The sequence below is a fragment of the Mobula birostris genome, chromosome 1 (genome assembly GCF_030028105.1).
Source record: "Mobula birostris isolate sMobBir1 chromosome 1, sMobBir1.hap1, whole genome shotgun sequence".
Lineage (NCBI taxonomy): Eukaryota > Metazoa > Chordata > Chondrichthyes > Myliobatiformes > Myliobatidae > Mobula > Mobula birostris.
Genome location: NC_092370.1, coordinates 44290877 through 44307193, shown reverse-complemented (window position 1 = coordinate 44307193; position 16317 = coordinate 44290877). Strand labels below are relative to the sequence as shown.

Below are 16317 nucleotides of genomic sequence, written 5' to 3'. Positions count from 1 at the left end.
CACATTCCGAACTGCTACAGTCCATCTCATCAAGGTCCTTCCACTTTGCTGTTAGACTGGGGCTTTCAGGATTGAAACTCTGTTTCAATGAAAGAATGTTAGCGTGCTTCCATACAAGGCCGGGCAGATGGGAGGGCAGCCTACCCGTGGCAGTGTTCATACACCTTCATGAGTAATTGGGAGATGCTGTTGATGTGGCATGGGTAAATACTGTAACCACAGTGCGTTTTGAAGATGGTCGTCCCAGCAGCCACTGGATTAGTGGTGGAAGAATAAATCCTTCAGTTGGTGAATGTGGTACCATTTAAGTGAGTTACTTAGTCCAGCGTGATGCCAAGTTTCTTGAACATGTTGGAACTACAGTCATGCAGAAAAGTGGACCATCCTCCTGACCTTTGCATTGAAATTTCTGGAAGGGATTTGGTTGTCAGGTGGGTAACTTGCAACAGAATATCAAATCAATATACTGCCTTTGTAGCTTTGACAGTGATGTGATGCATATCATTTTCTTGTCAAGGATGATCTCAGAGGTTAAAAATGAAGGATTTGCTGACAACATTACCATTAATTGTCATGGGTAGGTAGCTTGGCTTCAAGAGAGAGAGCCGGTCATTGACAGCCATATGGCACAAATGTTACTGCTGTTTCTTAGCCTATCTTGAATATTGTCAGGTCTAGATGTATACATGCATTGAGTGCCTCATTTGTTGAAGAAGTGCAAGTACAATTGTACCTGTGGAATAGTAACTGAATGTTACCACTTCTAACCTTATGGAGGAAATATCATTGAGGAAGCAGATGAAGGTTGTTGGCCCTCAGACAATCTGTTGAAGAACTTGGCTTTGGTATTCAGGGATTGAGAGATATATGCACACATACTTATTGTAATTTATAGTTTCTATTATGTATTGAAATGTACTGCTCCGCCAAACAATAAATGTCCCAATATGTGCCAGTGATATTAAAGCTGATTCTGGTTCTGTATGCCACAAAGCAACATTACTCCTAGCTTAGCAAACCTCGCAAAGTTCTCCCCAAAATTATTTTGGATTTTGCCAACACCAGCTGGCTCCAGATCTCATCATCACTAGGTGAGGATACGTTCTATGGGCATCAAGAAGCATACACTCCAATGATTGGAATTATATCTTGCACAAGAATGGCTAAGATTGTTTGAAATCAAATATCTCAAATGTAATACATATATATAATATGTATGTAGTACCAAAAGAGGGAAAAATACTGAGGTCATGCATTCATTGTCCATTTAGAAATCTGTTAGCAGAGGGGGAAAAGGCTGTTCCTCAAACATTAAGTGTCTCTTCAGGCTCCTGTGCCTTCTCCTTGATGGTAGCAATGATGGGGGTCCTTAATGATGCCTTTTTTTTTTTTTGAGACATCGGCTTTTGATGGCTTCCTGGAAGCTAGGGAGACTAGTACCCGTGATGGAGCTGGCTGAGTTTATAACTTAATTATTTATTTTTCTGAGCTCAAGCTGGTAAAACCTGAGTTACAGGCATAGCCAAGCACGCTCATTTGTCAATTGCTTGGAACTTTCAGTCTATTCTAGTGGTGTTCAGTATTGTGGCTTTCTGGAGATTTACATAGATGTTGCTGTGTAACCCTAATTGTTTAATGCTATTGTGTAGTGCCTTTGGGATGACACCAGTTGTAGATATTACTATCGGGATAATGTGTATATATAGCCTGTCATGTTCCAAAGTCTTTCTTTCTTTTTAAATCTTTTTATTGAATTAATACACAAAAGGTAAAACATATAGAAACTAATACACTGTTGCGATATAAATTTACAAGTGTAGCCCCCCCGGCCACTCTCAGGGTCGCTCGGCTCGCTGTCATCTAGGGAAACAGCCTCGGCCCCGCCAAACTGGATAATTCGTTTGTGTGGATGCTGTGTGAGGTACCCCACCCTGCCCAAATAACAGACAATACACCAGATGCAATTAAATGATTTACAGTTTATAGATATTACCGGAACTATATAATTAAAAGAGATAAAATATAAAAGGAAAATAAAAGGTGCCACACTTATCAAAGTTCAATCTCTTCATGCACAAAAACCTTTGGAGCTCAAGGACCTTCTTCTTCACCCTGCGACCCCCTCGGACCACCTCGACCGGCTGCCTGGGACCAACAACGGTGGTCGACCAGACGCTCCACACGAGTCCGTCTCCGTCTCCTCACCGAACGTCCCGCTCGGGGTCCGACTCCATTAGCGAACTCACAGCACCTCGTCCATCCTCTGTCTCGCTCTCCCGCCTTCTGCCCCCAAACCCCCTCGCATACAGTATCTTCAAATACACCAAAACGGTAACAACTATCCCAATTGGTTAATAGCACTCTCTTATCAGACTCTAAAGCAAAAACAAACTGTTAGCGCAAACTTTCTCAGTGTTTAACACAACAAAGCCGCATTCCCCAGATTAACATAACAAAGACGCCGTTTTAATTAGCCTCCGCAGTAACATAAAAATCGAAACCCCCTTACACAAGAGATATTAATACTTAAAAAAACAATACAAACAGTGCAATTTAGTTATAAAATAACGAGGTAATGTAGTAGTATACTAATTTTCCATATATATCAATAAAGAGAAGAAAAAACCCACCAAGCAACTAACCTAAAAAGCAAAGCAAAGCAATGGGCTAACTAGGTACCAAGTAGACTTAAACAACTTAAACAATCACGTCCTCAAACCCGACCTCCATTAATAACAGTTAAAAACCAAAAAGGGAATGTAAATATAGTCAAAGAGAAAAAAAAAGTTACACATTAAATGAAAATGTTGAATAAAAGATCTCCAGGTCTGTTCAAATTTAACTGAAGTATTATAAAGATTACTTCTGATTTTTTCCAAATTTAAACATAGTATCGTTTGAGAAAACAAAAAAAACGTAGTTGGGGCATTAATCTCCTTCCAGTGTTGTAAAATACATCTTTTCGCCATTAAACTGAGAAATGCAATCATTCTATGGGCTGAAGGGGAAAGATTACTGGAGGTTTTAGGTAATCCAAAGATAGCAGTAATAGGATGGGGAGAAATATCTATATTTAATACCTTTGAGATAACATTAAAAATGTCTTTCCAAAAAGTGTCCAGAGTAAGACAGGATGAAAACATGTGAGTTAAGGAAGCTATCTCCCCATGACATCTATCACAAAGAGGGTTAATATGAGAGTAAAAACGAGCTAATTTATCTTTAGACATATGTGCTCTATGAACAACTTTAAATTGAATTAGGGAATGTTTGGAACAGATAGAGGAAGTATTGACTAGTTGTAAAATATGCGCCCAGTCATCCGCCAAAATTCCAAAAAAAAAGCCCAATTCTTTTTCCCAGTCGGACCTAATCTTATTGAATGGAGCTATCCAAGTTTCATGATAGTATTATAAATAATAGCCGTTACACCTTTCTGACACGGGTTAAGGTTAATTATAATATCTAACATATTTGTAGGGGTCAACGCCGGAAAGGAAGTAAGTATGGTATTTAGGAAATTTCTAATTTGCAGATATCTTAAAAAAATGTATTCTTGGTAAGTTATATTTGTTAGATAACTGTTCAAAAGACATAAGGGAGCCATCTGAAAATAAATCCAAAACCCGCGATATACCATTGGTCTTCCAAATTTGTAGAGGAAGGGGGAAAGAATATATTGCCTAAAATAGGAATCGCTAGCACAAATTGATTAAGATCAAAAAATTTTCGGAATTGAAACCAGATGCGTAAGATATGTTTAACTATCGGGTTACAAACCTGTTTATGGCATTTCAAATCAAAAGGAAGAGAAGAACCTAAAATGGAGCCGAGTTCATAACCTTGAACAGATTGTAATTCCAATATTACCCATTTAGGAATGGATAGTGTGTCTTGGTCAAGTAACCAAAATTTCATGTGTCGAATATTAATTGCCCAGTAATAAAATCTAAAATCAGGTAATGCCAAGCCTCCATCTCTCTTAGCTTTCTGTAGATGTATTCTACCCAGTCTTGGGTTTTTATTTTGCCAAATAAATGAAGAAATTTTAGAGTCAACTTTGTCAAAAAAGGATTTCGGAACAAAAATCGGTAATGCCTGAAATATATAAAAAAATTTTGGCAGAATAAATATCTTAACAGCATTAATACAACCAATCAAAGTTAAATAAAGTGGAGACCATTTAAAGGAAAGTTGTGTAATGTCAATTAAGGGTAGTAAATTAGTCTTAAATAAATCCTTATGTTTACAGGTGATTTTAATCCCAAGATATGAAAAATGATTATTAACCAATTTAAACAGCAGGTTCTGATATAAGGGAACTTGCTTATTAATCAGGAAAAGTTCACTCTTATTGAGAGTTAACTTATAACCTGAAAAAACACTAAATTGTGCTAATAAATCTAAAGCTGCAGGAATAGATTTTTGAGGATTAGAAATATATAAAAGTAAGTCATCAGCATAAAGTGATACTTTATGAGACTTTAAACCACGAGTTATACCAATAATGTTAGGAGATTCCTCGAATAGCAATTGCAAGATGTTCTAAAGCTATATCAAATAATAAAGGACTAAGAGGACAACCTTGTCTGGTACCTCGAAAAAGAGGAAAAAAGGGTGAATTTAAAGTGTTAGTATGAACTGAGGCCATAGGAGAATGATATAACAATTTGATCCAGGATATAAATTTCGGGCTGAAGTTAAACATTTCAAGCACCTTAACTAAGTAAGGACATTCGACCCTGTCAAAAGCTTTTTCAGCACCTAGGGTAATGACACATTCAGGGTCATTTTGTGACGGGGTATAGACAATGTTTAAAAGTGTACGAATATTATAAAAAGAATAACGATTCTTAATAAAACCCATTTGGTCTTCCGAGATAATACAAGGAAGTGCTTTTTCTAGCCTATTTGCTAATAATTCTGAAAAAATTTTAGAGTCAACATTTAACAAGGATATTGGTCTATAAGATGCACATTGAGCGGGGTCTTTATCCTTCTTTAATATTAAAGAGATCGATGCTCTATAAAAGGTTTCGGGTAGTTTACCAAGTTTTAATAAGGCCTCCAGAACCCTGAATACCCAGGGGATTAATGAGGATGCAAAAAATTTTTAAAGTTCCACGGTAAACCCATCAGGACCAGGAGCTTTCCCCGAGTTCATAGAAAAAATAACATTCTTAATCTCATCAGTGATAAAAGAAGTGTCTTAACATAGAACATATATCATGTGAAATCTTAGGGAAGTCTAGGTTATCGAAAAAGTCACACATATGTTTAGAATCTCGAGGAGACTCTGATTAATATAAAGAGGAATAAAAGTCAAAAAAGGATTGATTAATCTCAGCTTGATCAAATGTCAGTTGACCTTTTTGATTATAAATCTGATTAATTTGAAATTTAGTAGAGTTAGTCTTCAACTGGTTAGCCAACAGTTTACCAGCATTGTCACTATGTATATAAAATTCGCTTCTTGTTTTCATTAATTGATTTGCAGTAGAGGACGAAAGTAATAAACTGTCTTCCATTTGATTGTTCTGATTGAACTGGCGGTAACTATGCAAGCTATATCGGATCTGATTAGTGCGGAAATTTCATCTAACCTGGAGAGAATCATCGATGAAATTGAAAAAATGAAAGCATCTATCACGGAACATCAGACTGCTATATCTAATCTCCAAGTTTCCACGCAACAGAATGAACTCAAGTTGGGGAAAATTGAAGAAGCAATTAGTACAATGAAGAAAAAACTTGATTTTCTTACCTTTAAAAATTCTGATTTAGAATGCAGAATGAGACGTCAAAATATAAGAATTATTGGTCTTCATGAAGCTGCTGAATCTGATGACTCTATAAAGTTTTTCTCTCAACTTTTAAAAGATTCATTTCCCACCTTATTTCCTGATCAACCACCACTATTGGATAGGGCTCACAGAGTCCCATTATAGTCGCCTAAGTCAGATAAACCTCGGCATGTTATTTTACAATTTCATTATTTTCAAGACAAGGAGAAGCTGCTTCGCTTTGCTCAACCTAAAGGCTATATTGATTTCTTGGATCTCCGCTTTCGATTGGTGGAGGATTTTAGTAAACAGGTTCATGATCAACGTGTCCGTTACAGATTTGTGATGTCGGAATACATCAAGATGGATTTAAAACCAGTGTTGCTTTATCCTGCACGTTTGAGGATTCGATTGTCTGATGGGTCTTCCCGTTTTTTCGACTCTCTGTCGGAAGCCCAGAGTTACCTGGATCAACATTTGCCTTCAACATCCTAATCGCACTATTAAATCATCTCTGTCTGATTGGAGGCTGTTAATCTGTTGGGTTTAATTTCTTTCTTTTGCTCTATATAGGGGCAGAAATGTTTTTTTTTTGGTTTAATTAATGTGGTTGCCAAACTTTTACTTTTAACTGCGTCATTTCTTTCTTCTTCCCTGGGGATTCTGGGTGGCCATTCCCACAGCATCATTTTACGTACATACCTGGAGGCCTTAAACTTTGAGTTTTTGTAGTTTTTTTGGCTGGTCTATGCTGATATTTCATTTTCTTGTTTAATTATATGGTCTGTTGTAGGTTAACGGTTTTTATATATACCTTTTTTTTCTTTGTATTATATCATTTTCATTTTAATCAGTGTACTTTTTTTTACTCTTTTACTTTTTTTATAACTTTAGCTGATCGTTCTACATATACACTTTTTAGTGAGCGTCTATCGGAAGTCATGGGGGTAGATCTAGTGCTTGCTTTCTGGCTAGTCTATCTTAGATTTAGCTTTGGGGTTACGGGGTGGGGGGGTGGGGGGGGCTTCACTTTTTAGTTTTTCTTTCTTCTTGGGCTACTTATATTGAAGTATTTGTCGCGTCCTCTTTCTCAATATCTCATGTTTACTCTGTTCCCTTCCGGGTTCGTGGGTCGAACCTATTGTCAATCCTTCCTTATTTGAGGGTTGACTTTAGGGATTATGGGGCCTACTATTAATTTTGTCTCTTGGAATACTAACGGTCTTAATCATCCAATTAAAAGGAAAAAAATCTTTAAAGTATTCCAGAGACTTAAAGCACATATTCTATTTTTACAAGAGACCCATGTGCAGAGGGGGGACAGATTACATTTTTTTTTAAAGTTCTGGAAGCGTCAACACTATCATTCGAATTCCAACGCCAAGATTAGAGGAGTTTCTATTTTTATAGATCCCTTAATCATTTTTGTGCAACACGATATTATTTCTGATCTGAATGGTGGATTTTTACTGGTTAGTGGTTTACTCTTTAATAAAAAGGTAGTTTTGGTTAACGTCTATGCTCCAAACTTGGACTGTCCAGAAATTTATAAATCATTATTTAATTTGTTCCCAAATTTGAATGAGTTTTCACTAATCTGGGGTGGAGATCTTAATATTTGTTTATCCCCATTATTGGACCGTTCAGCTCCTATACGGACTCTACCCAATAAATCTGCAACCTTGATTAATTCATTTCTCTCAGATTCAGGGTCAACGGATATTTGGTGATTTTTGCATCCCCAGGAAAAAGACTTCTCTTTTTTTTCACATATTCATCGCTCCTATTCAAGAATTGATTATTTTTTTATTGACTCTCGTCTTATTTCTTCAGTGGTTAAATGTCAATATGGCTCTATAACCATTTCGGACCATGCTCCACTTAAGCTTTCTATTAAAATATTGGCCAATACCCAAAATAATAGACAATGGTGTTTTAATTCACTGTTGCTTCAGGACTTGGAGTTTGTTAACTTTATGAATGAATAGATTGATTTTGCTTTACAATTAACTGTACAGAGGATATATCCATGAACACCCTTTGGGATACTTCTAAAGCTTATATTCGTGGGCAGATCATTTCGTACTCTGCTGCTTTGAGGAAAAGGTTGAACTAGGAGGAGCTGGTTCTTGTGGACAAGATTAAGGAAATTGATAAGAAATATGCTACAGCTCCCTCTGAGAAGTTGTATAAACAAAGAACTGAACTTCAAATGTTCCAAAGTCTTTCAACTTATTATTTCTTTCTTTTTGTATTTGCACAATTTGTTGTCTTTTGTACACTGGTTGAATACCCAGTTTGTGTGATCTTTCATTGATTCTGTTATGGGTTTATTGAGTATGCCTACTAGAAAATGAATCTCATGGTTGTATATGGTGACAGACATAAACTTTGCTGATAAATTTACTTCAAACCTTGAGCCTGATGTCATTATTACTGTTGTCCAGGTGATCCAATGACGAGTGGGGAACCAGTGAGATTGCATAAGTCATGGGTCAGAATAGGCAATATGTAGATTGCAGCGGGTCCAGGTCCGTGCTTAGGCAGGAGTTGATTCTGGCTATGCCCAGTCTCTCAAAGCGCTTCGTCACAGTAGATATGAGAGCCACTGGCAGAAAGTGGCTGAGCTTGCTCATCCTGCTCTTCTTGGACACTAGTATGATTGTTGCCCCTGAAAGAGAAAGAACAGTTATTCCACTGTAAATCACCTGGAATGATTGGCAGGTCGTTGTGATTATTTTATAAAACTAGCCTAATATCTTCAGTTTCATTCAGCATCAAACTTTACTCACATTTTCTACCAGTGTTTGTGACTTCTATGACGTCAGCTCATTTCTTCAATTTTGTGGAGTTTAGAGGTCTGAGTGATAAGATGGGATTTATGGGCACTTTTTTCTCTTTAAAAAAAAATCATGTGGTGCCAATGTGGAGCAGGTATTTAGTTGAGGTCATACCCTACACTGCTCATTAATCCAGCAATTGAGTAATGTTATCTTTAGTCTCCAATTTGTCTTGATAGCAATTAATTCAGAAGTTCATAAAACATTTTGGACCTGTAGTAATGTGCATTATTTTAATCAACAATGTCTTTGTATCAACTGGAACCCTCTTGGAGATGTATCAACTGGAACCCTCTTGGAACCCTCTTTGCTGACCACAGATGAGTTGTCAGATGACTTGAAGGCAACAAATGTGAAATCTTTTTTCAAGAAACAAAGTTAGGTCATTATAAGCCAGTTAATTTATTATCAGTGGTGGTGAAATTACTGGAAAAATAATTCTGAAGAGCAAGATTAATCATCACTTGGAAAGGCAGAAATTGACCTGAGATAATCAACTTTGCAGGTGGGAGAATCTGTCAATTTGTAATTTATTTTAATGAGGACACCATGATTGATGTGATTTACATAAGAGTTCAGTAAAAGATTGACAAGGTACCAAATGGATCAAGAACTAAGAGCCCATGGGATCCATGTCATGTTGGCAAATTGGATTCAAAACTGGCTTGGTAATAGAAGAAGGTTAATTTTGGAGGGTTGGTTTTGTCTTTGGAAGCCTGTGATCAATTGTGTACCACAGGGTTTGATGCTGGGATTCTTGTTATGACTTAGATGTGAATGTAGAAAGTATGATTAGTAAAATTCACAAAATACACAAAACTTAGTCTAATATTAATGATGAGGATAGTCTGAGGGTGTAGGATGATATTAATTAGCTAGTAAAAAGGATTGAGAAATTGTTTATTTAATCCTAGTAAGTATAAGGTGATGTATTTTTGGGAGCCTAATAAGGTTTGGAAATATACTGTGAATGTTAGGACAATAAGGAAGATTAAAGAATAAAAGGCCCTTGGTGGAATCAACAAGCAAGAGAAAATCTGCAGATGCTGGAAATCCAAGCAACACTCACAAAATGCTGGAAAAGACTACAGTTGACATTTTGCACCAAGTTCAGCAGGACGAAGGGTCTCACCCCGAAACATCGACTATACTCTTTTCCATAGATGCTGACTGGCCTGCTGAGCATTTTGTGTGTGTTGTTGGTGAAATCAAAGTATTGTTTGAACATATAGAGTAAATGGCAGGGGCCTTAGAAGCTTTAATGTACATGAGGCCTTGGGGTGCAAGGCTATAGCTCACATTAGAGCAGCAGGAGAGATTCAGCAGGTTATTGCTTGGCATAGAGGGTTGTAATTATAAAGAGGGGTTGGATAAGTTGGATTTCTTAGTGGAATATAGAACGTAGATGGGTGACCTGTCGAAGTTTATAAAATTCTGAAGGGCACGGATAGAATAAATGGTCTCTTTCTCAAGTCAGCGAGTATAACCAATTTCCCCCGGGATCAATAAAGTATGACTATAAAACTAGAGGACACAGGTTTAAGATGAGAGCAGAGAAACTTAAAGAAGATCTGAGCAGCTAGGTTTGTCACACACAGGGCGGTGTTTTTTTTTTTGGAAAGAGCTGCCAGAGGTGGTGATAGATGCAGACACAATGATATTTAAATGATATTTTGGAAGTTATTTAGGAAGGGTATAGAAGCATATGGATATGAGATTTGTTTAGATAAGCTTTGCGGTATGCATGCATATGGTGGAGTAAAAGGGTCTGCCTGTGATCTGTGATTCAGGGATACAAATTCAGACCTCCCTTAATGTGGCGCCAAAGGTCCATAGCGTGGTGAAGAAGACATATGGATTTGTTACCTTCATTCTCTCTTAATGAGACTGATATCATTGCAGATATATTCATGTGATGTCATCCACAACCTGCCTATTCTGGCTCAGTGTAATGAATATAGCTCTGAAAAGGTAATGGATGATTTTGTCCAATGACTTGTTCATTTCAAAATGAATTGATTGCTAATACATATTTTGTTTGAGACTTTAAGAGTTAAGAAGAACAACCTATTAGTCCAAGCCAGTCCTTAAGAGTGGAAGTAAAGAATATACTATTCCTGGCACATTTCCTCATTCAGCGGATTTGTCCCTGAATATCAAGCAGTTAGACCATAAGACATAGGAGCAGAATTAGGCCATTCGGCCTTCTGAGTCTGCTGCACTATTCCATCATAGTTGACTTATTATTCCTCTCAGATAAGAGGCCCAAAATTGCTCACAAAATTCCAAATCTGGTCTGACCAATGCCTATAAAGCATCAGCATTACATTATTGCTGTTATATTCTAGTCCTCTTGAAATGAATGCTAACATTGCAATGCCTTTCTGACGAAGGGTCTCGGCCTGAAACGTCGACTGCACCTCTTCCTAGAGATGCTGCCTGGCCTGCTGTGTTCACCAGCAACTTTGATGTGTGTTACATGCCTTTCTTACCACTTACTCAACCCACATGTTAACCTTTAGGCAATCCTGCATGAGGACTCCCAAATCCTTTTGCATCTCTAATGTTTGAATTTTCTCTCCATTTAGAAAATAATCTCACCTTTATTCCTTCTACCAAAGTAGATGACTATACACTTCCCTACTCCTATATTCCATCTGACAGTTCTTTAGACATTCTCCCAATCCTAATTCCTCAACATGACCTGCCTCTCTATCTATCTTCGTATCCCCTTCAAACTTGGCCACAAAGCCATCAATTCCATCATCCAAATCATTGGCATATAGCGTGAAAAGAAGCAGTCCCAACACTGACCCCTGTGGAACACCACTCGGCAGCCAATCGGTAAAGGCCCCCTTTATTCCCACTCTGTGCCTCCTGCCAGTCACCCTGTATTCCATCTACACTGGTATCTTTGGATGCCAGTTCTGGTGTAATAGATTTTTGGATTGGATGCACTTACCAATTTTTTCCTTCAGTAAATTTTGATAGTTCCTGAACTTGTGAATTAATCAGAATATTTTGTTTTAATTACAGAATTAGTGATATCCGCCAGTTTATTATTCAACATCATCCTGTCTTTGCCGCTTCCTCCTTTGTACTGATGACCACATTTCCAAATAAAGAACTGACAGATGAAGAGCAAACTCTGCAAGAAGCCAATTTGCTAAATGCGGTGATTGTTCAGCGTTTGAAGTAACTTCACTTTAGATTATGTAAGACCATACAGAATAGAACAAAGCTTGCAAATCTTTCAATGCACTGAAACTGAGTTGAATGGCAAACACTGATAAAATGGCCATTATATTCCTAAACATTTTAGCACATAAATGAGGTCTCCTATGGCTTGCAGCAAGAGATTATCTTCGTTGCCTGTGGAAAACTAATGGGAACAATGAAGTAAACATAAAGTGAACTATCATTATGTGCAAAACTACTAATTCTCAAATGTAAATCCTTGTCTGTATTACTACCTAGAAATGTTTAACGGTAACTGAAATGTTCAAGCTATATTAATATTGGATCCTTGTTTAAAACTACCACTTTCTGAGAGGTTTAATTAAATTATTTTCCAAAAACAACTTAATCATGCATCTGGAGATAATGTTATCCACATAATTATGCATGTGAAAAGTTGTATACATGTTTACAATATCCTTCTGATGTCAGAGCTAAAAAATGTTTTAAAAGCATCTTGTTGGCAATGTTACTGATAGAATGATTTGTTCTTCCTGTATTCAAAACATCTGTCATGATTAATGTTGCTTCTGTTCCTATTCTAGCAGTTTCCATGAGATGAATATTACCAGCTCTCAAAAATAGTACTTTAAAAATGACTGTTGCAACAACTATGAGACTCTTCTTAAAATTAAAACCTGAATGATGAAATTTAGTAATTTCAAAACAAGGCATAATCTTAATTAAATTATTGAATTAATAAAATAATGTTTAGAAGTTCTGGTTCTTAGAAGGACAAGCAAATGGTCTTAAAAAGATGTAGAAAACAAAACCTGAAGCAAAATATGACAGTGAAATTTAAAAAAAAAACAAACTCTTGGAATTGCTCTGAAGACGTGATTATGTTCATTAGAAAATCTAATAGAAATACCCATAAGACTATTTCATGAATGAGTAAGTTGAAAGGTTGAGATCACTGATAATATACAAATACTAGCATAGAGTTTGTGTTTACAAATACAATATATTAACATACAATAACAGACTATCCTTGACCGTTCAAGCCACGCCCAACATTTGGTGGGTAACTCTCTTTAAAATGAATTAAGTTCTAAGGGATTTCTGTGGAAAATCAAAAAAGGGGAGTGATGAATTTATTGCTGATGTAGAGAGCCACAGGAAGTAATAAGTAATCAGAATGGAGGGTTGCAGAAGCATTTAGCACCAAAGCTCATTCTTATTGATCCTGGTCAGATCATTGTTTTCCTGCCTAAACCAAGGAATTGATTGTGGACATCAGGATGGGGGAGTCAGAGAACCATACACCAGTCTTCATTGAGGGGTCAGCTGTGGAAAGGGTGGACAGTTTCAAGTTCCTGAGCTCAACATCTTAGAGGATTTATCCAAGGCCCGACATACTGATGCAATCATGAAGAAGTCACACACAAAATGCTGGAGGAACCCAGCATCTCGAGCAGCATCTAGGGAGAGGGATAAGCGGGCAATGTTTTGGGCCCACACCCTGTAGAAGGCATGCCAGTGGCTATACTTCATTCAGAGTTTGAGGAGATTTGAAAGCCACCAAAGGCTGATGCAAATTTCTATAGATGTACCATGGACAGCATTCTAACTGGTTGCATTCACTGCCTGGTATGGAGGCTGCAATGCACAGGATCAGAAGAAGCTGCAGAGGTTGTAGAACTCAACTATCTCCATCACCAGCTCAATCTTCTCCACCATCGAGAACATTTTCAAAAGGCGGCATCCATCATTAAGGACCCTCACCACTCAGGACATGCCCTGTTCTCATTTCTGGGATCAGGGAGGAAGTACAAGGGCCTGAAAATTCACACTTAACATTTTAGGAACACTTTCCCCTCTACCATCAGCTTTCTGAAAAGTCCATGAACACTACCTCGCTATTCCTGTGTTGCATAATGTATTTATTTTATTGTAATGTTTTTGTCTTGCACTGTATAGCTATCACAAAACATCAAATTTCATGACATATATCAGTAATTAATAAATCTGATCCTGAATGGATTATATAACCTGTTGTGTTATAATATTTTGACTAGGATCTGAACATTGGGTGCTTAAAATGTGTATTCTCCTTGGTACAGTCTGGTTTAGTGTTGAGATTTTGGTGTAAGACTCAAATTTTCTCAGGTATGTTTGATCAAATGTCCTTTGAGGGAGACTGGGTGGGGTTGGGAGAACAAATTGTTCTTTTTGTGTCACTCTCTTCAATGTGACATGATGAGAGAAGACTAGAGATTAATGTCTATCATAATCTTTTTGTGCAATTGCATAAAGCCATGCGTATCACTTTCAAGAAGGTGAAATTGGCATCCATTAGAGATTCTGAAACACTCCTTTCATAAGCTGATCATCTGCTGTCCAAGCATTGGGCTTTCCGGGAGAGTATTTATTTTCTCCCTTTTTGAAAAGCCAGACTTGCAGTGTTGGATTTGTTTTTCGATTTAGGCAGACCATGGTTTACACTGATGATACAAGATTTATTGGGAACTTAAATAATTATTTGCCTTAAGGATTATCATATGTTAGAAGACGAGGACAATTAAATTCTGAACGTTGACATTCTAAGACTCTTGATGGTTCATAAAATCAGAAACTAACCTTCTACAGCTGATGCATTTGATGGTTGAGAAGTAAATGTGCTTTTGTGGAACATTCCATCTAGTCCAGCTGCTGTGTTTGATAATACTTCACTGATGTTACTCTCATCCAGATCAATTGGTATCTAAATAATATCCCAATATATTTTAATTGATTATTACAAAGTGCGATCTTTGAAAGTTGCTTATGGCCTTTGACACTTTCAAGAGCTGGCTTTTGCAACAGCTGTGTAAGCCATAACATTGAATTATACTTTATCATTTCTTAGTCAGTTGCCACGGATGATGAAAGATGTCCTGTCTTCTCAGTTGCCCTGTGAAAAGGAAATTGACATTGGATAAAGTGTAGATTCTTTTGTGGGAATAGTCTAGCCAAATATCCAGGCCAATAATCATGATATTTATACAATGAGAATGCAACCATATTTATGTGAAAGCATTTAAATAAAATACGGCTCATTTTCCTACAAACAGTAAAAGATTTATGCAAGTTGAATCTTTGCTTTCACAACTGGCCAGACTCATGCAACAGAGCTATTCTAGCATCCCTTCTCAGTATGGAAACATGCCTCGTATCAGCCTTCTTTTAATGTTATGCTGCCTTTATGTTGCAGAACAAACTTGCTTCTTTTATTTTGTTCTGGTCCACCAGGTCTGTTTTCAATTGAAAGTGATAACTTAATATTTAATCTGCTTAACGCTTCTTTCTTGAGAAGATGAATCAATGCAATCAATAGAGTAAGTAACAAATTTGATATCTCAGAAATGAGAATTATTATGGAGAGGACAGAAGATAAAGTTATTTAGATCATAAGAAATTGGAGCAGAATTATATAATTTAACCATTTTGTTCTGCTCCACCATTTCCCTCTCAACCCCATTTTCCTGCCTTCATGCCCTGAATTATCAAGAATCTATCAACATTTGACCTGTATACACTGAATGACCTGACCTCCACAGCTGTCCGTGGCAGTGAACTCCACAGGTTAACCACCCTCTGGCTAAAGAAATTCCTCCTCATCTCCATTTTAAATGGATGTCCCTCTATTCTGAGGTTGTGCCCTCTGGTCCTAGGTGCCCCAATAATAGGAAACACCCTCTCTATGTTGGCCTTTCAACATTTGATAAGTTTCAATGAGATTTCCCCCAGTCTTCTAAATTCCAATGAGTACAGGCCCAGAGCCATCAAACACTCCTCATATGTTAACACTTTCAATCCGAGAATCATTTTCATGAACTTCCTTTGAACCCTCTCCAATGCCAGCACATCTTTTCGTAGATAAGGAGCTCAATACCGCTCACAATTTTCCAAGTGAGGCTCACCATTGCCTTATAAAACCTCAGGGTATATCCTTGTTTTTATATTCTAGTATATTCCTCTTGAAATGAATGCTAACATTGCATTTGCCTTCCTCACCACCAATTCAACCTAAAAGTTAACCTTTCGGGAATCCTGCACCGGGACTTCCAAATTCCTTTGCGCTGTGGATTTTTGAATTTTCTCCCCATTTAGAAAATAGTCTATGCTTCTATTTCTCCTACTAAAGTGTATGACGATATACATCCCGACGCTATTCCACCTGCTACTTCCTTGCTCATTCTCCTAATCTGTCTAGGTCCTGCAGCCTCCCTGCTTCTTCAACACAACCTGCCCCTCCACCTATTTTTGTGTCATCTCCAAACTTGGCCATAAAGCCATCAATTCCGTCATCCAAATCATCAACATACAATATAAAAAGAAGCGGTCCCAACATCAACCCCTGCAGAACACCACTAGTCACTGGCAGCCAATCAGAAAGGGCTCCATTTTTTCCCCCATCTTTGTTCCTGCCAATCAGTCCTTGCTAGTATCTTTCCTGGTTGCTCCTATCTATCCCC

The 16317-nt window shown here is 37.4% G+C and overlaps 1 protein-coding gene across 1 annotated transcript in view; it reads left to right on the top strand.

Annotated features, from left to right (window-relative positions):
• LOC140196008 (NSFL1 cofactor p47-like) overlaps nt 1–13837 on the top strand; it is a 64605-nt gene extending 50768 nt beyond the window's left edge. The window contains exon 9 of the mRNA XM_072254699.1: nt 11660–13837. Within this exon, the coding sequence (XP_072110800.1) occupies nt 11660–11822 (163 nt within the window). The 3' untranslated portion in view covers nt 11823–13837. The remainder of the gene's footprint in view (nt 1–11659) is intronic.
• Nucleotides 13838–16317: the final 2480 nt, after the last annotated feature.